At 60.3% G+C, this 20,888-nt stretch overlaps 1 protein-coding gene across 3 annotated transcripts in view; it reads right to left on the bottom strand.

The window, feature by feature from the left end:
* ADAMTS7 (ADAM metallopeptidase with thrombospondin type 1 motif 7) overlaps positions 1-18,526 on the bottom strand; it is a 28,279-nt gene extending 9,753 nt beyond the window's left edge. For 2 of the 3 annotated variants that reach the window (XM_087829231.1, XM_087829232.1), the window contains exons 1-13: positions 18,421-18,526; positions 12,885-13,240; positions 12,038-12,203; positions 10,914-11,089; positions 9,960-10,043; positions 9,561-9,685; positions 8,382-8,531; positions 6,938-7,084; positions 3,011-3,158; positions 2,428-2,520; positions 1,876-2,021; positions 664-833; positions 312-445 (exon numbers count right to left, since the gene is read on the bottom strand). In XM_087829231.1, the coding sequence (XP_087685357.1) occupies positions 312-445; positions 664-833; positions 1,876-2,021; positions 2,428-2,520; positions 3,011-3,158; positions 6,938-7,084; positions 8,382-8,531; positions 9,561-9,685; positions 9,960-10,043; positions 10,914-11,089; positions 12,038-12,203; positions 12,885-13,240; positions 18,421-18,526 (2,001 nt within the window). Of the gene's footprint in view, positions 1-311; positions 446-663; positions 834-1,875; positions 2,022-2,427; positions 2,521-3,004; positions 3,159-6,937; positions 7,085-8,381; positions 8,532-9,560; positions 9,686-9,959; positions 10,044-10,913; positions 11,090-12,037; positions 12,204-12,289; positions 12,776-12,884; positions 13,241-18,420 lie in introns of those variants that run through there. The other variant, XM_087829233.1, reaches the window with a different exon arrangement.
* Positions 18,527-20,888: the final 2,362 nt, after the last annotated feature.

Here is a 20,888-nt window from a genome sequence, read left to right as displayed (position 1 = left end):
CCCCTTTCTACCGCACAGGAAACCACTTCCCGGGGGGGTCACCCAGCCAGGAGGAGGTCGAGCCACGGCCTGGGCTCCAGTTTCCTGACCAGGGCTGTGCCCCAACGAGATGCATGTGGGGGAAGCGGGGGGTAGCCAGGGGGGGCGAGGGAGTCAAGGGGGCCATGAGGGTATCAGGACTGCTGAGCGGGCAGGGGGCGCGTTGAACAGTGGCACCGGCAGAGCAGCGGAGCCAATGGTGGGCCTGGGGAGGGACTCGGAGGAGGCTGCCGTGGGAGGGCCAGTGGCGGAGACCCTCCTGTGGGACACACCTTGCAGATGCCGTTGATGCAGAGGTCTCGGCTGGCCCGGCCGTGGTAGCAGGGCGTGCCGTCCACCACGGCATCTCGCATTTTCGCAGCAAAAGACTCATTCGTGGGCTTGCAGTACAGCTCACAGGGGACCTCTAGGGGCACAAGTGCAGGAGCCATGAGGGACAACAGGGCAGGGGGCATGGGGGCCACCAGGAAGACCACGTCCAGGACACGCAGAGAAGGCAGCCAGGCCAGGCGCCGAGCAGCAGGCGGAGCAAGGGGGGGCACCCCGGGAGCGAGGGGGAGGGCCCCCCCGGGGGCCAGGGAGGAGCAGCCCAGGGCTGAGCCCCGGGGAACCTTCAGGACTCACCATCCTTGACCACGGGCACCCACTTGTGCAGCTGGCCCTTGTACGGCACAGTGTTGAAGTGGCTGCACTGGACCTCGCGGAAGGTGGGGTGGCCTGGGGGGCAGTTCTGCAGGCTGCAGAGACGGTCGCGCTTCCTTTCGCCCACGCAGTATCTGCCCTTGTGCTGGGGCCTGTGGGCAGAGCCGGGCAGGGCTCAGAGCTGGCACCTGCCGCCCGCCTCTGCTCGCACTGCCCCCAACCTGCCCTGTGTGACCCTGGGGCTTCTTCCTCTAGAAAATGGGGCTGGAGCTTTCTCTGCAGGGGACTGTGGACAGGCTGGGACAAGCTGCAGACTTGACCAGCACTGGCTGCTCTGAGTCTCCAGCCCGTGGCACCCAGTGTCCCGATGAGCCCACGCGTGGGCAGACCAGCCATACCCACCCAGGTCAGGAGGAAGCCCCTCCTGAAACCCCCATCCCGGCTCAGACTGCGGGTCAGGATGAGGCAGGGGTAGGGCCACAGTCCTGGCCACACACAAAGCCCTGGATGGGGCTCGCTCTGAACCCCACACCCCAGGGAAGCCTAGTGAAGGGGCCTCCGCATGTCCCCAAATCTTCACATCACTCTCAGATGGGGAAACTGAGACCCCAAGAGGGGAAGTCACTCGGCCCAGGTCACAAAGCACCCCCCTCCCAGCTGACCACTCTCCCAGCTGTTCCTGGTCTCTTCTCAAACCCACTCTGATGCCACCAAGTGGCTCCTATTTCCTGAATCCCACGTGAACTAGCTGCATGTACCCCTGGCCACAGCCCCACCAGGGGCACTGCTGGGACCCCATCACGCAGCTTCTCTAGAAACTGAGGCCCAGACAAGGGGTGAGCAGGCCCTCACACAGGAGTGGAGGGGAGACTTGAACCCTGAACCCATCTCAGGCCAGGGTCTAAGCTCTTGACCACTGTCCCCTCCTCTCAGCCAGGCTGCTTTGTCACGTGGCCTCTGATGAGTCCCTCCAGTCTCTGGGCTTTGGTGTCCCCCTCTCTGCAATGGATCAGCAGTGGGGGGCTCTGTCAGCTTCTGGGACACTCCTACAAGTGACCCAAGGTGGCTGGACACTACAGACTCGGCCTCTCTGGGGACGCTTCTGATAGAAGGAGGCTTGGACAGAGCCAGGTTCCTTCAGTTGACATTCTGCTCAGTGCCCTCGACCCCACTGGGCCCAGGTGCCACACTCACGCAGGCTGCGTGCACTGCCGCTCGGAGCTCTGCACGCCCACGCCGCAGCTCCGCGAGCAGGCGGACCAGGCGCTCCAGCCGGACCAGCCACCGTCCATTGTCACAGGCTGGTGGTCCACAGGAACGCACTCCCTCTTCAGACACCACTGCGGAGACACATGGAGGTAGGGCAGCCACCCCAAGCCTATCAGTCATGTTCACCCTAGTGAGAAACAGGCGGGTGGAAGGCCTGGGAAGGCACAAAGGGGAAGTATCGAAGGGGTAGGAGAGGTCCCCTTCCAGTCACCCAAGACCCAGGCCCCACAGGGGAGCAGAGCAGAGAATGAATCAGCCCAGGGGCTGACTCTGAGCTGAAGATGCCTGGGAAAGTCACTGAATCGAGCCCCCACACCTCCATTCTGCAGAGGGGGGCTGGGAGGAGAGGGGCAGGGGTGTGCTAAGAGCACTATACCAGCCTGTGGGTCTGGGCTGACACCTCCAACCCCCCCACGGACACAGCACAAAGTCTAGCCTCTCCCTCCCACCTGCACAGCTGGGCTGGGGCACCCCTACCTTGCTATCCCCACACTTGGTACCATCCACGGCCGCATCCAGCTTGGAGTGACAGGTGGTCCCCACAGAGCACCAAAGTGTGTGGCAGACGTTCTGCAGGAAAAAGGCAAGGGCCACACTCTCACCCCCTCCCAGTGCCCCCTCGATGTCCCACTAGTCCCCGGGGCCCCTCCACAGGGCTGGCACACAGTAGGGCTAAGCAGATGGGACCTTCAAAGGCCCCTTTTGTCTTCTCTGGACCATGTGGTGCTGTGGCGACCCTGAGGTTCAGCTTTGCTGATAGGAGCAGACTCCAGCCCAGGCCAGAAGCCACGGGGTCTGGGTAACATGCCCGTGGCCATCACGTCAGGCAACCTTCCCCAGGACCCAGAAGCATAGGTTTTGTTTAACCTCTTAGGATCCATTCGGGGGGGGGGGGGGGGCTTTGCCCACAGTCCCACAGTTGGTGACAGTCCACCCAGAATTCAGCCCTGGGCCTGTGGCCACCTAACCTGAGGTCTCTCCCGGCGAGTGTCACATGCAGGCCCAGGGCAGGCGTCCACAGGCTGAGGAGTCCTACCCCTGACCCCACACTTACACTTACGTCCAAATCCCTGCAGGACACAGAGCCAGGCCCATACTGGAGGCGACACTGGTGGTCCGCATCATAGAGGACACCGGGCAGCACGGAGGGGAGGTTGTTGATGATGTCCTTGCTGGGAGGGTCATCCAGGCACGTGGCCCACCCTTGGCTGCAGAGATGGGACAGTGGGGTGGGGTGAGGGAAACAGCCTGAGAGACCCATCCAGGGGAGGCCTCGGCGGGGCCGGAGGGCAGGGTAGACTGGAAAGGGAAAGAACCCCAAGCTTGCAGGATCCCACCACCCCAACCTGTCCTGGGACCCCAGCCCAGCACCCAGGCCCTGCAGGCCTAACCCACCTCATCTCTGGGCCAAACGACTCACGCCCGCACCCCAGTGCCAGGCTCTGCCCAGCTGTTCCCCAACAATGCTCTTCTCACTCCTCTACGGGAGGCTTCTCTCCTCCAGATCCAGCCCAAAGGCCCTTCCCCAGAAAACTCTGTGCAGCTAAGGCCTCATGCGGCCCTGCCCCGAGTTCCTGCGGCCTCCACCCCTCAGCCTGGGGCCTTGATGGCCCACAGGGACCTGGAGAGCATCACGTCACAGCCGATACCCCCGGAGACCTCTGACGGCCCCACTGGGGCTGAGACCCAGTCATCTGTGCGAGGACCTAGCCCTGGGAGAGCCAGGGGCAGCCCTGCCTCTGCCGACACGGGTGACACAGGGCTCAGGGCAGTGGTGATGTGGGAGGGCAGTAATGATCAGGATATGATGCCAGGCCCAGGCTGCTGGCACCCCTGCGTGTCCACTCGTGGGGCTGTCCCCAGTGCAGGGCTCCTCCCATCCCACCACGAGCCTGGCCTCCAACACTTCACCCAAAATATAAGTTCAGAACCATGGCCTGGTGGGGAGAAAGAGGGTTCTGGGGGCTCTCTGGGCCTGCACCCTGGGGCAGAATGTCAGCCAGGGGGTGGGCGGGTCACCCCGGCCTGGGGTCTCTTCCTTTCCATCAAGATGTGGGCTGGGTGCTCCCTCAGCCCCCACACCGGCAGCTCCCAGGCCACATGCAGCCTGTTTTCTGGCTGGGTCCCAGCGCTGACCTGCCTCAGGGCCGCCAGAGCAATAAAAACATGTCAGGTCCATCCTGTAGGAGGGTGAGAAGGAGGGGGCCCCAAGGAGCCCCTCACGGGACCCACCGCTAGAATCAGGGCCACATCCAGGCCCAGGTGTGAACTGAAGAGTCAGAGGCGCAAGTTCTGCTCTCGACCTGGCTATGGATACTGTGTGGCCTTGGGTCATCCCTCACCCTCTCTGGGCCTTCATGTCCTCATCTGCAAGAGGTCGAGGCTGCTGGTGTGACCTCACACTACAGAGATATAAATAGCAGCATCTACTTGGGGACAGTCACACAGGCGGCCACAGACGGCCCTTCCTTCCTCTGGTCGGCTCACTGCCAGGCTGGCTCCTCACGCAGCAGACACACCCGGAGCCCCAAGCCCATCAGCCTAGCAGGGCTGGTGGCCCCACGTGGAGACACAGCAGACAGTGCTTGGCTCCAGTCCAAAGCCCCTGCCCGCCACCTGAGAGGCCTCCCCTCGCCACCCCCGGTGCCTGGTCACAGAGCCACAGTCGGTGGGGGCGTGGGGTGCAGTGAAGGACAGGACACGCGCTGGGGACAGCCGCTGTCCTGCAGGAACCCCTGCTTTGAGGGCACGGGGGAGGGGGCGTCTCCTCCCCGCCCCCACCCTTGACCACACCTCGCACCGCACCCAGAGTGCCCCCTTCCTCCGGATGCCCCGTGAGTCCTTAGAGGGCAATTTTGAGGCTCCTGAGATGACATCCCCGACCCCAGGAGGGACCAGTGCCCCCTCCAGATTCCTACACACCCAAAGGGCCATCTGCCACAGCACTGACCTCCCGAACTGTTGCATGCCTGTCCCCCAGGTGGGGTGGGCCGGAGGACAGGTGCCCCATCTGTGTCCTTTACAGCTGTTCTCTGAGCACAGGGCATGTTTGGGGTTTATTGCTACAGCAGGAATGTGACTCTGAGATCAGAGCGGGTGTCACTCACGCCTGGGTCTGCATGGCCAAGGACAGTCCAGTGCCAGCGGGGACAGCCAGGTGGTCCCAGCACCTCTGAGCCTCCCCAAGACCAGGGGCACTGCCTGACCCCACTTGGCACCTCCCGTGAATCTCGCTCATTTTGTCCCCACCTTATCGGGGGGGGGGTGTCTTCTGTCTCCCATCCCATCCCCAGCAAAAAGATGGGGGGTACAGAGGCTGGGGGAGAGACACCCCTCTCCTTTCATCTGTCCTGGGCCTTTGTGAAGCCCCACCTGCCTGGCCCTCCGGATGGTGAGGTGGGCCAGGCCGACCTGGGGGAGGGGAGGTTCCCCCTCCCAAGCACCCCTCCACTGGCCGAACCTGACTCTATCTCGAGGTCGTGGGAGGCCAGGTGGCTCAGGCTGTCACCCTCTCCCCCCACTGTCCCCCAGGCCTCGAGCCAAGTCCCTCGCGTAGGAGCCAGGGTGCTGAGTAGCACCCTGGGCGGGGCAGCTGGGGACTAGCCCCGAGGCATCTGTTCTGATTCTCCAGCCCTTTCTCTGGCCCCATCTGGGGGAAGAGACATCCCCTGGGGGGTTTTCAACCCAGGGGCCCATTCCCTAGTTCAGCTCCTTATCACCTGTGACCTTCAGCTGTGATAACAGTGACCCAGCCTTGAATGCTAAGCATGTGGCACCTCAACACGTCAAATGCTTGCTCACTGATTCCTGATATTAATCCAAGAGCCACCAGGCCCCTCCTTATCAGGCTTAAGGAAGAATATAACTTGTCTGCCCACGGGGGGCAGAAGCCTGGGCCAGAGTCCAGGTTCTTACCCATCCAACTCGACTCTCCTCTGCTTCCAGCCCTACCCTGGCCCCGGCCACCCCTCGATATCAGAGGCCGGAGGCCTTGCTCTCACATCCAGCATGGATGTGGTGACGTACCTGCCCAAACCCCACAGGGAGCGGACGTCAAGAAAAATGTAGCACATAGGAAATTATCTCCACCAGCTTCCAGAGCCCCACTACGACAGCGAAGGGATCAACAAGGCACAGGCCACAAGACAGAGGCAACGATGGCAGGCGAGAGATGCCAGGGAGATTCTGGAAAGCCGGTGGCCAAGCAGCCGCTGAGGAGGTGGTGCGGCCAGAGCTGAGAGCGGGGGCCTGCAGCGGGGGCCACCCCAAAGCAGCACCCGGGACGTCTGGCTCAAGGTCTGGAAAGACCCCATTGGACCCTAGATCCCTCCCCAACCCTGTGTGGCCAGGCGATGGCCATGTCCCGCCCGGCAGACCGTGGACCCGGAGACCTGGCCCAAGACCACCAGCTGGAAGCCCGAGGCAGAGGAAAGGGGACATGCAAATGTCTACACGGGGACTCTGAGACGCCAGCCATGCCCCTTCCCTGGTGGCTGCCAGGATGTGCAGATGATGCCACACTTCCCCCCTCCCAGGAAAAGACTAGAGATCTCCTCTCTGGGGGCTGAGTCACTCAGGAAAAGGACCTCCGATGCCGACACCTGGAGATGCCCCAAAGGACCGTGCCTATGGCAACCAGGCCCTTGGCGGTGACTCAGAGGAGTCCTGTAGGTCCACAGACCCCCCCCCCCCCCCCGCCAGTTGCCACCCCAGGACAGGAAATACAGCCGAGCCATTTTAAGAAAAACCTGGCACAGCAAAGAAATATCTTAAGTAATAAATCAAAGGAAACAGACACTTAGCAGGGAGCAGGGGGGGACAATTCGTGTAACCTCGTGCGCCGAGGTGAAAGCGCAATAGGAGGGCACAGAGGCCCCTGTCCGAAGCCGTTGCTCCTGCACGTCCCTCTGCCTGGCACCTCGGTGCCACTGTCCTCAGACCCTGACCTCGGGGCCGCGGGCAGGGCCCCAGGGAAGAAGGGGCTTACTCGAGGAACCTGGTGATGTACTCGCGGCTGCAGCGGGACCAGGTGAGGGGCGCGGAGGTGTCATACAGCAGCTGTGGGGACATGATGCAAGGCCGTCTCCCCTGCGTGTCACAGTCGTTGCCGGTTCCGTCGTGCTGGATGCCAAGACTGCGGGAGAGCACAGGCCCGGGGCAGGGTGAGCTGGGGGAAGGGGCCAGCCTGCCCCGCCCCTGCGGCCCGGGAGGTGCCCGATCCTGGTTCCAGGGCTGGCTCGGCCACCAGACAGCTGTGTGGCCTTAGGAAAGTTACTTCTCCTCTCTGAGTCTCAGTTTCCTTACTCTGGAAAATGGGTGCCATGAGGCTAGTATCTAGCAGGGCCTCCTTCAGCTGCACCAGCCAGAGCCTGAATGGGTGCCAGGGACCTAGAGCAAGCAGCTCCTGCCCCCAGGCTGGCAACGGTGGAAAGCCAGGGGGCACAGATGGCGGCCCACCGTGGCCCCTGCAGCTTCACTGCCACCAAGAACAGTCTGACAGAGGTCCTCCCACCTGGCCCAGGTCCTTGTCCCAAGGCTTTGCATCACCTTAAAGGAGTCTGAGCTGCTGTATCCCAGTAAAAGCCTCGAGACCATCCTTAGGAAGGACATGAGAAAAACTGTGTTTCCTAGGCACCTACTATGTGCCAGGCACCCTACTGAGCCCTTTCAGAAATGCTTGTCTTTTAGTTCTCAGAAGTACCCAAGGAGGGCATTGTTTCTCCTGGAGGGGCTCAGAGAGGCTAAGAAGTAGCCGGTGTAACACAGCCTGGAAATGGCTAATTTGGAGCAGTGTGTTCTTTCTACAGCCACAGGCAGCTTTCCAAGGCCCTGCATAGATGGCCGTCAGCCAGGGAACCCGGGGAATCCACACAACGACCCCAACAGCACGATCTGGGCGCCTGCCATCATGGGCTCCGAACAGTCTAAAAACGCCACCACATTCACCAGCTAAGCAGCCCCCGGCACAGGGCGCTGAGGGCACAGGCCACGGTTAGACGTGACCCTCGAGCAGACATGTCCGTGACCCTCGAGCAGACATGTCCCATGAAGGGGCCTTGGATATCACTAACTCCAATCACCCAGGGAGCACAAAGAGGCTCAGGGGGGCAGGACACTTGCCTAGGGCCACAGAGCAGTTAGTAGAGACCAAGAGTCAAAAATGCAAGCACTGAGACGAATGCCCGCTGGGGACGTCTGGCCTGTCCCAACCCGTCTGGCCTGTCCCAGCCCATCAAACAATACCTGCTCCAGGCCAGCCCAAGATCCCCCAAGGGCCTCTCTCTTGTTTAACAGGGAAGCAGTCTGGTTGTGGATGGGACATGCAGGGACAGTGTATGGCCAGGGGCACCCTTCCCTGGGATTTTGAGGCCTGTGGGCCTGGCTGCCCGGTGCCCCTAGTTTGGAAGGTGGCAGTGGGGGCTGTGAGGTACCTGTGCCCAATCTCGTGGGCCACGGTGAAGGCCAGGGGCAGGCCCGTGTCCTCACTGACGCTGCAGCTGCGCTGGGGCTGGCACATGCCCCCTACGTGGGACAGGCCCAGGGTCTCACAGGGCTGATTCATGGCCACACACAGGTCCGTCCTGCACAGACAGAGAGACATGGCCCTCAGGCTCGCCTGGCCCCGTGCCAGGCCCACCTGAGCCAGGGATCCCAGGGAGGGAGCAAGGAGGCCTGCCCGTTGCTCCCGAGACATCGGGCCCATGCAGCAGCCAAGGGGACAGAGGTGCCCTCACTCACAAAGGCCCCACCGGACACTACTGGGCCCAGGGAGTGGACCCTGCTCAGATCTGCCGGAGCCCAAATGAGGGGAAAGAACTCCACGCAGAATTCAAAAACACTGCCTCTGAACAGACTGGCAGCTGAACACGATAAAACTGCACGGAACTAGCCCAGCCGGTGTGGCTCAGCAGTTGAGCATTGACCCATGAACCAGGAGGTCATGGTTCGATTCCTGGTCAGGGCACAGGCCCGGGTTGTGGGCTTGATCCCAAGTAGGGAGCATGCAGGAGGCAGCTGACCTATGACTCTCATCATTGATGTTTCTATCTCTCCCTCTTCCTTCCTCTTTCTGAAATCAATAAAAACATATAAAAAATAAAAACTGCACAGAACTAAACACACACACACACACACAAGTGCCTGTGACAAAGTGAAGTCTGAGTGGGGCCGTGCCTGGATCTGTGCCCCTTGCTGGTTGGGTGATGGCACTAGGGTGATGCCAGATATTCCCCAGGGTGAGGGTAGTGTCTGTCCTATTTCTTTTCTTTTTTTTTTTTTTAAATATATCTTTATTGATTTCAGAGAGAGGGAAGGAGAAGGAGAGAGGTAGATAGAAACATCAATGATGAGAGAGTCATTGATCGAGCCCACAACATGAGCATATGCCCTGACCGGGAATCGAACCCCGATCGCCTGGATCCTAGGTCAACGCTCAACCGCTGAGCCACGCCCGGCCGGGCTGTCTGTACTATTTCCGACAACTGCATGACAATCCACCATTGTTTCCAAACAGGAATCTGAGTGCTGACATGGACCCCCCGCAGAATGTGGGTCCTGAGAGCCGGGCTGGGCTCCCTGAGGGTTGGCCCCTTCCCCCCAGCTGGTGGCACCTGGTGAGCAATACAGCGGTGTCGTGGTGCAGTGGGTGGGAGTCCCAGTTCATGTTGAGTTTCTCCTGCCACTTGCAGAAGGTGCTCAGGGTCCTGTCCGCGTGGTGTGTGACATTCATCTCCTCCTGCGAGCAGAGCGTGTGACCACTCATGCCGGTCCCCTGAGCTCCAAAGGCTCAGGCCCAGTCTCCTCATAGAATTAGGACGCAGATGCCCAGAGGGGGCAGCGAGAGGACAGCAGCCAGCCTGACCACCCCCTTCCTCCTGCAGGCATCTCCTGGGGGGACCTGAGAGATGACCCAACAGCAGGGACTGGGGGTGACAGGTGACACTGCCTGGGCCACGGAGGCCCTCACTGTGTCTTCCACACCCAGGCAGTGTGGTCACGCGGCCTCTCACCTCCTCCTCTTCCAGCAGGATCAGGCGCACGACAGTGATGTAGACGGGGTTCCCGATGTTGGGGTCAAGGTAGATGCTGGCCACCTGCCCAAGAGAGGAGGTCAGGCTGTCACCCCAGACCTAGGATATGGGCAGCCGTTGTCCACCCCTGACCCGCACCCACGTTCACACACAGGGGAGCTCCGCAGTGCATGCAGGCTGCCCACATGCCTCCCCAACTTATGCAAGGGGCTCCCCACTCTGCCCTGGAGAGAAGGCCACCCCCAAAGTCGGATGGTGGGGACTCAAGAAATATTTGTTGAATGAATGAATGATCTCGGGTGCTTGCTAAGGGTTACCAGGCATGCTCTCATTTTAAAGCAACAGTGGGAAATGAGAAAAGTACCCCAGAGAAAGTGAGGTGAAAAGAACAAGTCTTTCCTACAGTACAAATAGGTGACCTTGGCAGCAGCCCCAGCAAAGGGTCTGCTAAGACCTGCCAGACAACTGGCCCACCCTACACCCTGAGTTGGGGCTGAGCACCCCCATACTGTCTCCCAAGAAGTATGGGAGCAAAACACGTGTTGGGAGATAACTGGCAGGAGACACAGTCATGCCTGGTTGACAAACTTGACCAGGGGGTGTCTGCTAATGGCTTAAGGCCAGTATGGGTGTTTCCACTGGATAAATGACACCCTCAGCTCGGGTCCTGGAAGCAGGTAGAGGCTGACCCCCAAACACCAGCAGAGCCAATGAGCTGGGTGACACCCAGTGGTGTCCTCACAGCAGCCCCCAAGGCCCCACCCGTGCCCAGCTCCCTCCAAGGGACTTCCTGGACTCAAGAGCTTAGAGACTTTTCCTCCTGCTTGGGGCCTGGGCCTTGGGGCCAGCCTGCCAGCCTTCCTGCCCATTTGTGCAGTTTGCCAGTGCCACCCCCTGGCAGCCCTCACCACAGCCACCCCCTGGCAGCCTCACCATGTTCATGATGGTCAGCACGTAGCGCTCGATGTGCTGCTGGCCGTGGTGCTTCACCATGGTGGAATCAGCTACCACCAGGGTCTCCACCCACTTCTCTGTGGTGACTGAGCGCCGATGGACACGCCGCTGCTGGTCCCAAAGGTCCCGCCGCTGGAACTCCTGCTCCAGGGATGCTGTGGGGCCAGGACAGAGTAGGGTGAGCTGTTAGATAGGCCCGGGGCACGCTGGCTCTGCCTCTGGCCTGTGCGATGTGACCCTGACTGTGTCACTTCCGGTCTGTGACCCAGGAGATCCCCGACTATATATAGGAATACTCCAATCAGCTTCAGAGGGTGGTCTCAGGGGGTCAATGACATGGTGGACAGGACACAGTAAAGCACTGTGCCCACGTGAGGGGACCTCTTGGCCCATCTCCCCCATGTGGCTCCCCCACGAGGCATTAGTGCCTCCCAGCACATGCAGACCTAGGCCTGACACCCCTGGAGGCCTGCCCCTCTGCCCCAGGCTGAGAATCAGGGAGGAATCACATGTATGCAGCAGGGGAAACTGAGGCCAAAAAGCGTTTATCTGTTCCAGCAGAGTCCCTCAGCTATGGCAATTTAGGAGGCTGGAGTGCCAGCAAGCAGTCGCCAAGCCCCAGGAGCCATTGATGGACGGCTCCCTCCGTACTGCACTGGCGGATGCACTAGGTCCCCAATACCGAGGTCAGTTATTCTGGGGTGGGACCCGAGTGGGGAGGGGAGGGAGGCACCTGGCTAGCTGCCCTGCGGGGGTGCCTATGGCTCAGCCTTGCCTAGAGGCTCAAAAAATACGGTTGGCAGAGCTGGAGGCATCACAGGCTGTGAGTGGGGAGGGCACAGGGAGACTGAGCCCTGAGGTGGGGGAGGCAAGTGAAGTGGCTGAGAAAGGGGTCGATCCAAGGGATGAACTGGGGCACGCGTGACAGAGGCCTCAGGCCAGGGCACACTTGCAGGGCACAGGCTGTTATGTGTCTGTTGGTCCGTCCCTGCCCCTTTGGTCCAAGGGGAGCTAGGCATAGGGATGGTGAGGGAGGCTCCTACAAAGGACCTCCGTGCCCTGTGCCCAGCCCCTGCCCTGCAGCTGGAGGCAGAGAACCATACCTTGCACCCCGCAGGTGCCTGGAGTCGTGGAGTTGCCCTGCTCCGCCCGCCTGTCGCTGGCTTGACGCTTATATACCACATGGGGCTGGGCGCGGCCGGGCTGGGCCTGGACACCTTCCAGGGGCTCTATGAAGTAGTTCTCGTTGGAGAGCTGGAACATACCTTTCTGGAAAGGAGCTCCATGTCACACGGGGAGCACCAACCCTGGCTGCTCATCCCCTGTCCCACCACCCCAGCTGACCCTGGACGCACTGGGCCTTTGTTCACACTGTGCCCTCTGCCTGGAAGGCCCTTCCCTGCCATTTCGCACAGCCAAAGGCCCTGGGGTTGAAGCTGCTCCACGCACTCACCCCACCCCTCACCCCATTAGGTGGGAGTAACGGGTGTGCGTCCAAATCTAAGACGACAGGTGTCTTCGATGGAGACCCAGACGGCCATGCTGACCCAGCAGCCAGGGCCCTGGCCTCCTCTGGAGACAGACGCTCACCGCCAGCAGGACATCCTACTCCCTGGTCCCAGGGCTGCCAGAGAAGGGAAACTCACACCCCAAAGGAAGAGGGGCTCGGCTGCTTTCTGAGCTGCTTAGTCTGCACAGACCACAAACTGGCTTTCAAAGCGAGTCTGTGGACCTACATCTCCAACATCACTTGGGACACTGTCACAAATGCAAGTCTGGGGCCCCACCCCGACCTAACCAATGGGACACTCTGTTTTAACATGGCCCGCCGGTGACCCTAGCTCCAACTGAAGTTTGGGAACCTGTGTTCTCACTCCCATTTTACAGGCGTGGCCACTGAGGCCCCAGGGCGGGGAAGGGAGTTGGCCACAGCGCCCAGGGAGCACTCACCAGGCCGTCGCAGACGCTGAAGGCTGCCGCGCCCCCCTCGAGCTCGGGGCTCCGCACCTCGCCCAGCAGGTGGCAGGCAGGCGCGCCCGCGTGGACGTGCGCGCTCCCCAGGCCGCCGCGCCGCCGGGTCTCGCTCACGAAGCCGGGCGCCAGCAGGTGCGGGTTGGCCTCCAGGTGGAAGCGCAGCGCGCGCCCGCGGAACCGCAGCTCGTAGAAGGCGTGGACGGCCCGCGGCGCGCCCACCGAGCGCTTGCGGAGCGCGCGCGGCCACAGCTCGTAGGACAGGAAGGCGCCCCCCGCGTCCACGCGCACCGGGTGCACGATGTCCAGCGCCTCCCGGCCCTCGGCGCCGGCCCCTGCGGGGAGAAAACCGTCCTGTCGCCGGGACCCGAGGGCGGGGATTCACATGCCTCTGTTCCTGCATCTGCAGGTCCCTCTATCGCAATAACCTCTTCACAGGCCTCCCTGCTTCCACTACAGCCCAGCTGGGCTCTGCGCCCCTCAAACCCATCGGCTCCTGGCCTTCCTCTGCTCAGAACCCCCCCAAACCCCCCCAACCCTCCCCTCCCCTCCCCCTCCACCCCCCGCGCCCTCATCTCACTCCCAGCCCAGCCTGAAGCTCCATCTGGCCAGGCCCACCTCCAGCCAGCCTCCTGCCAGACCTCCTGGGGAGCACCCTGGACACACCAGTGGGGTGCCCCCTGCTGAGAACACCACCACCACCCCCGCATTTCGAACCTGGGCCCCCCTTGGCCCATTACCCACCACCGCCCAAGGCCTGCCTTCAGGTACATTCCTCCAAGAGAACACAAGAGGTCAGCAGGCTGGGGTGACTTGCTGTGTGGCCCTGAGCAAATCTCTCTCCATCTCTGATTTTCAGGAGGGCGCAGGGCAAGGGTTTTCCAGATTTCTTAGATAAGAATTCCTTAAAAACAAATTCCCGTTCCCTGCCCCCCGAGGCACTGAATCAGCACCTCCAGGAAACTCGACCAGGAAGTCGGTGTTTTGACATAAAGCCTCAGGGAAGTTGGGAAATTCCACATCTGGATAAACTTCGGCAGCACCTGGAGGGCTCGGAAAGGTGTCAGCACTAGCCCAGAGGGCTGATCCTGCAGGTCCAAGGCCCTGGGGCCACAGAATCAGCATTTCCAGTGTTTTTCTAAACCTTTGGGGGATTCTTTTTTTTCCAAACCCTCACCCGAGGATATGTTCAGAGAGAGGAAGGAAGAGAGACATAGGAACATGATGTGAGAGACAGGCCCTAACTGGGGATGAACCCAAAACCTAGGCATGTGCCCTGACTTGGAATCAAACCTGCAACCGTTTGGTGGACGGGAAGATGCTTTGACTGAGCCACCCGGCCAGGGCATAAACCTTCAGGGGATCCTGATGTAACCACGTCAGGGATGGCATTTAGAAGCCACTGGGCTGGATAATTTAAGGAGGCTTCTTATACTAACATCCTAATAAGGGCATTTGGGATTGCAACCCCACAACCACAGCCTGGGGACTTGTTTTTTGTCTGTCAGTTTGATTTGGGGGGGGAGGGTGTTTATTTTGGCGGACATAAATATTGAAAAATATTTCATCAGTCATCAATATTTAAAAATCACATGATCTTGTACCAAAAAAAAAAATCTCAATTGTCAGCTTTCCTTGAAAATTCTTATCATCTATCTATGTCTGGCCTAAATGGCCACTTGTCAGAAGCAGCCCTGTAGAGGTCTCATGCTCCCCCCACTTGCCTCAGTCTTCACCAGTCCCTATGATGTCCCAACACCACAGCTAAGTAGAGGTTGCTCTCTGGCTTTACACTTGCATTCCATTTAGGAAAGAACTGAGCCCCTAACAAAAAATGGGGAAACAAGGTGGACCAAGAAGCCCCATGTTTCAAGAAGAATGTCTCCCCACCAGCCTTGTTTTTGTCCATTTAGGTTATCTGCCTGGTCCATGGCATCTGATGTTGCGAGGGACTGTGAGGTGCACCAAAGTCCAGGAAAATGTATAGACACTGTCCTTGCCCTCAAAACAGAGAAATGGGCGCGGGGCCCCCATGATTCTCACGCCTGGCACAGTGCTAAGTAGATGCAAGTGAGGGGCAGATGGGCTGAAGGAAAACCTTGTGACAGGGGGCACCTGTGAGATGATGTCTCCAGACATAAGCTACACATTTAACCGTGAAGGAGAGCGGGGTATCTTGGTGGAAGACCCCCCAGGGAAGGAGGAAAAGGGGGTAAACAGCAGGAAGGTGAGCCTGGCCCAGATGCACCTTCTCTGAAATGAGAGGCAATGGAGTGATAACACGTTTTCAAAGGTGTGGGCTTTGAGCAGAGAAGACCCGGGTATGGTCCCAGCTCAGCCACTTAATAGCATATGGCCTGGCCCTGGCTGGTGTGGTTCAGTGGTTAGAGCATCAACCCATGGCTCACAAGGAGAGAGTGGGGGGGGGGGAGACATCAATGTGAAAGAGACACATTGGTTGGTTGCCTCCCACACATGCCCCAGCCTGGGGCTGGGGATCAAGCCTGCAACTGGGGGATGTGCCCTTGACCAGAATTGAACCCAAGACACTTCAGTCCAAGAGCTGACACTCTAACCACTGAGCCAAACCGGCTAGAGCAAATGTTACCACTTTTACGGCAATAATTTTTATTTTCTTGTTTTGTTCTGCATTGATTTAAAAAATATAATCAACCTGTATTGTTTTGCCATTAAAATATTTTTAAAGGGGGTGGGGGTAGAGTGAGTTTAAAAGTAAACCACCCAGTGCCTCCTATGATCCCTGGTGGGGACCTTGGTGACTGAAACCAGCACTTCCCAGTGCCAGCAAGGAGTACTGCAGGTTGCAATCTAGGATGGGACGCGGTGCATCTATGGAACTGGCAGAGCTGATGCCAGTGGTTCATGGCCCCATCTGCTCTGATTGGTGGGTGTTAAATATTTTGACGATCACCCTCAGGTGACAGAACTGGCTCTTTGGAGCTTCTACCAGACGAAATACCAACATGGTGTGTACCCTGAACTCCCTTATCAAGAACCTGACTTAGGATCCAGCCCTTCAAACTGAGACAGGACAGGACAAGTGGAAGAGGGAAACTGAGACAGATAGCTGAACAAACTACTTAGCATTTTATAGCAGATACAGAAGGTCACGTCCCTAGAGATAACATTTAGGCCTCAGGTGTATTTCAATTCCAGGCCCAGAAAAGCAGCAAAACCAGGTGGGCAACATCAGGACCAGTTGCAATGGCTAATGACCCTCTGCCCTGTCACCGACCAATCAGCGAAGGCCACGACCCTGAAGGAGCGCACACACCTAGAATTCTGCGGAAACCCTCCCCTGAGACCTCTCCTAAGACTCCCGCCCATGAGAAAGAGATGTGAGGGAGAGATAAAGCCTCAAGACAAAGGACCCAGCCTGAGCTCTCCGTCTGGGGAGCAGCCATTCCCTTTCCCCTTTTCTCCCCCCACTTCTCCCCCCATGGCATGCATCTCCTAAATTCTAAGGGACCCCATGAGACTTGCAACCAGGGGAGCAATGGGCAGCGGCAGCTCATCCCTGGCTAGTCCCTGAACCTGTTCCCAAGGCCCCCTTTTCTCTGACTTCCCAGGCAGCCCAGCCTAGGCTCTCCTGGTGCTTCTTCTATGCTAAGGCCTCTCTTGTTTTACTGTCCCCGGCTTTAATTAACGTTCCCTCATAGTCACCTGGACTCGTGAAATTTTTTATGCGTGAAGTCAAGAACCCAAGAACCCACACACTACCGGCTGGCCCTAGGCAGACCCACCAAGGGCCAGGTTCCCTTTCCAGTAACAAAAGGACCCGCAGCTTGTGCCAAAGAGAAAAAATAACCAGGGTGGATGTCTGGATGTGTGTGGATGTGTGTGAGACACACACAGGGCTCATATGTGCAATTCAACGTTTTAGGGGAGACATTGCTGGACCCCAGTCCCAGCAACCCCAAGTCCCTTGGTTTGTCACATTTTCCTAAAAGTGAGCCCAAGATGTGCTCTTTCGCCCCAAAAAAGGTAGCATTCAGTGGGCAGAGCCCCTGGGGCAGGTCTCCCAGGGCAACTCCAAAGAAAATGGCAGAGAGCTCAGCGCCTCAAGGGAAACTGAGCAAGCATGCGCAGAATGTGGAGGACCCCCTGCTACATATCTATAGGGGTTCCAGATACTTCTACCCTACTCTGGGGAGGGGGGCAGATGAGATGTGGGGAGGGTGACTGCTCTGCCTCCACCCTCAAATGGCAGATCCCTGTGGCAGGACTCACCAAGGACTCCCTAATCTCACTGGGTTGGCCTGGCAGGTTAATAAAAATAACAGCCACTACAGGGAGGTCATTCAGCAGGTCACTTAATCCTCACAAGAGCCCTAGGAGGTAGATGCCATTATTCCCATTTGACAAATGGGCGGACTGGAGGGCAGGAGGGTGGCCACACTCATACATGGGTCCGGCCTGCAGTGGAAGTGGAGAGGGGGCCAAGCACAAGGGACCCTCCCCCATTCTTCACACAGCTGCCAGGGGACCTGGACCCAAGTTCAGGTTCAGGGGCAGACCTGTGGGGAGGGGGGACGCCAAGCTGCTGCTCTTCCTGCATCCCCACACCTGGCTCATTCTCACCCAGCTCTGGGCAGCCCAGGGGTGACCTAGCAGGTCACTCTCCTTGAGCCTGTCCCCTCATGCGTCAAGAACTTCCCACCACCACCTGCTTGGCCGGGTAGTTGTCCAGATGATGAAAAATCAGAACCAGGCGGGCTGGCGCATAGTAAGTGCCCATTAAAAGTTTGTTCCTTCTGCACGCCCAACACACTGCTGCTCAGGAAATTCCCTAGGCGCTGCTCTCATCCGCTGCTCCCCAAACCACAATCCACTCCTTGGGAGCAAGTCTCCCTACCCACGGGGCGAAGGCCTCACCCAGCCCCCACCCCTGCCCACCTTCCCAGCCCCCCCTTACAGAGCCTCCCCGACTGACTCCAGCAGGGCTCCCCCTACTGTCCCTCCGGCCGCATCAGAGCGGGAGGTCCCCGAGCGCGCAGCCGGGGAGCCCCCACGTCCCTGACTCCTCGGTTCCCCGCAGGCCGGCTGCTCCGGAGGAGCCGGGAGCCCCGAGGCCGGCCGGGGGCGCTCGCGCTCGGGCCGAGGGGAGGCAGGAAGCGCGGGAGGCGCGAGGAGCGACCCCGCGCGGAGCCGGCTGGCAGTGCCGCGTCGGGGGGCCCGCGGCGACCGCGGCGTCCCGCAGCCCGCTTTCCACGCAGGAGCGCGGAGGGGGGTGAGAGACCGACCCCTTCGAGCGCACACCGCGCTCCGTGCAGCCCCTGGGACGCGAGACCCCCCGGGAGGGGCGCGCGCGGCTGCGCCCGAGGTGGGGACCCTGGAGCCCGAAGAGCAGGGGGGCTTCTTCCCGGCCACAGGCAGGGGCCGATGGCGGGGTCGGAGTCTGGAGGGCCCCCGACCCCACCCCGGTCCCTCGCACGCGGGGGCTGCGGAGGAGAGAAGGGCGGAGGAGAGGCGGGGGGTGGGGGCGCACACCCACCTGGTGGTGAGGGTCCGGGGGCGCCGGGCGCCAGCGCGCACAGCAGCAGGAGGAGGGGGCGCAGCGGCGCGGGGCGGCCGGGGCGGCGGGGGCCCGGGCGGGGCATGCCGGCCACACCGCGCTCGGCCCGTGCGCTCGCTCCTGCCCGGTGCCGGGTCCCGCTCGGGACGAGCCCGGCCGCGCGCGTGCAGCTCCCGGTCCGGTCGGGCTCGGCCCGCGCTCAACAAAGGCTGCAGGGACCGCCCCCCGGCCGCCGCGGAGGCGAGGACAAGACCGGGACACCAGGGACCGAGACGGGGCGAGAGGCAGAAAGAGAGAAAGAAGGAAAGAAAGGAAGAATAGAAGAAAGAAAGACAGAAAAAAAGGAGAGAAAGAAAGGAGGTGGGAGGGGCGGCCGCCGGCCCCCGCCCCGCCCCGGGCTCCTGCCCCCGCCCCCGCCCCGCGCCCCTCCCCGCCGGCCTCTCCGCCTCCCCTCTGCTCCCGGGGTTGCGCTCGGGCTGAGCCCGCCGCTCCGTCCGAAGCCCGCCGGGCCAGGGCGCCCTCTGGCGGTGGAGCGGAGCCGGCTCTCCCGGCCTGGGCGCTCCGAGACCCCCCAAAGCATCTGGAATTTCCGGAATTCCAGCCTTGTCCCCAAGCTGGGCCCCAGGAGGCGCCCCTTGGTGTGCGCCCAGGCCCGGCAGGCCTGCCCCTCCTAGGAACGGGACATGGAGGCCTCCCAAGGGTCCGAGGGTCTCGCAGCGGGGCAGCAGGGGCCTGGGGTCCCAAGGTGATTCTGCTCCAAGGCCAGCTCAGGACAGAGGCCTGGCACTCCCCAAGGGGGCAGGGTGTCCCCAATTCCTCATCTCCAAGTGGCCTCCAAGTGTCTGTCTGCGTGGAACTAGGCCAGCACCCACAGACTCTTAGCAGGGCCCCCCAGGGAGCCTGGAGTCGGGCCAAGCCCAACCTCACATCCCAGAGGAGCCTCTGCCTCAAACCCTCTGCCATCTGTCCCAGCCCTGCCTCTGGCTCCCTGCTCCCTCCCCCTATGCTCCTAGGAGCACTCCCTCACCACCTCCTGCCCTACCAGGAGGACCTCCTGCTCTTATTCCTGGGGACCAGGACCCTTGTGGTCCACTGGCCCACCCTGATCCTCAGGACCAGGACCCTTGTGGTCCAGTGGGCTGCCCTGACCCTTGGCCAGCCTCTGTGTAGCTTCTGCCCACTGAGGCCCGCAGACTTCCTGACTGTCTAACCTCCCATGTGTTAGACAGACCAGCAAGCAAGGAGGGTGGGCCAGGTACAGAAACTCGCCAGGGCAGAAAGCCCCGGATGCCTAACAAGGGGGAAAACTGGGAAAACAAGGACCTTGTCCCCTGGGTAACCTAGCCCCCCCTAGCATATATTCCTCATGCCATTTAGACCCCCTGACTTTTCCACCCTAAAGATAACATCTAGGCCTCAGCTGAATTTCACCTCCAGGCCCAGAAAAGCAGCAAAACCACACAAGTGGCACCTCAGAACCAACTACATTGACTAATGACCCCCTGCCCTGGCACCAACCGATCAGTGGCGGCTGACTCTGAAAATGCACCCCTGGAAAGCCCATGAATATTCTATTAAGACACTCCCCTGAGACTCCCCTAAGATTTCCCACCTGCAAGAAAAAGGTAAATACGCTCAGGACAAAGGACCCAGCGAGCCAGCGTCATCTCCTTCCCCCTTCTTCCCTCCGAGGGGACCCCACGAGACTTGCAACCAGGGGAGCAATGGACAGCAGCAGCTCATCCCGGGCTTACCCCCTGAGCCTGTCTCCAAGGCCCCTTCTCTCTCTGGCTTCTCAGTGGCCAGAGCAGCCCAGCCTGGGCCCACCTGTTACTTCCATGCCCCTCCTTGTTTCACCATCCTAAGTATATCTCAGCTGCCGTCATGGATCCAACACCCATTGCTGTGTAGCCCTTCCCTTCAGATATCCCCACCCCCCATCCCCTTTGCCCTAAATAAATTCAATTTTTCTTTATTCGCTGTGTGAGATGGCTATTGAGCCTGCCCACGCACCACCCACCTTAACCTTTCGCCATGCATTTTCCCCCATTCCTGGAAGCTCCGCCTCATTCCTGGAAGCTCCACCCCAAGCCCTTCTGCTCTGTTGGGGGACCCCGGGAGCACATGGCCATTCAGTTCCTTGACCTCTATGGTGGCCTTTCACGTCATCTCAGCCACCAACTCTCAGGGCCACAGCTGTGCCACATGCAACTGGCCCACCTCTGAAACCTGAAAATCAGATGCCCCTCTCCCAGACTGGACCCTGCTGTCTTTCCTGCTGTCCCTAAAGTTTTCTTCCTCCAGTCCCTTGTCACCTTCCTCCTCTCCCCACCTACTGGCCCCTCCTGGCTTCACCGACCTCCCTTCCGAGCTGCATTCACTTCTGCATCCCTGGCCCCTACCCAGTCACCTTCCATTTCCTCCCAGCCCCTGACATCAGCTGAGCT

Source organism: Miniopterus natalensis, chromosome 22 (assembly GCF_054644295.1).
Source record: "Miniopterus natalensis isolate mMinNat1 chromosome 22, mMinNat1.hap1, whole genome shotgun sequence".
Lineage (NCBI taxonomy): Eukaryota > Metazoa > Chordata > Mammalia > Chiroptera > Miniopteridae > Miniopterus > Miniopterus natalensis.
The sequence above is the reverse complement of the archived record's forward strand: the minus strand, read 5'-3'. Positions and strand labels throughout refer to the sequence as shown.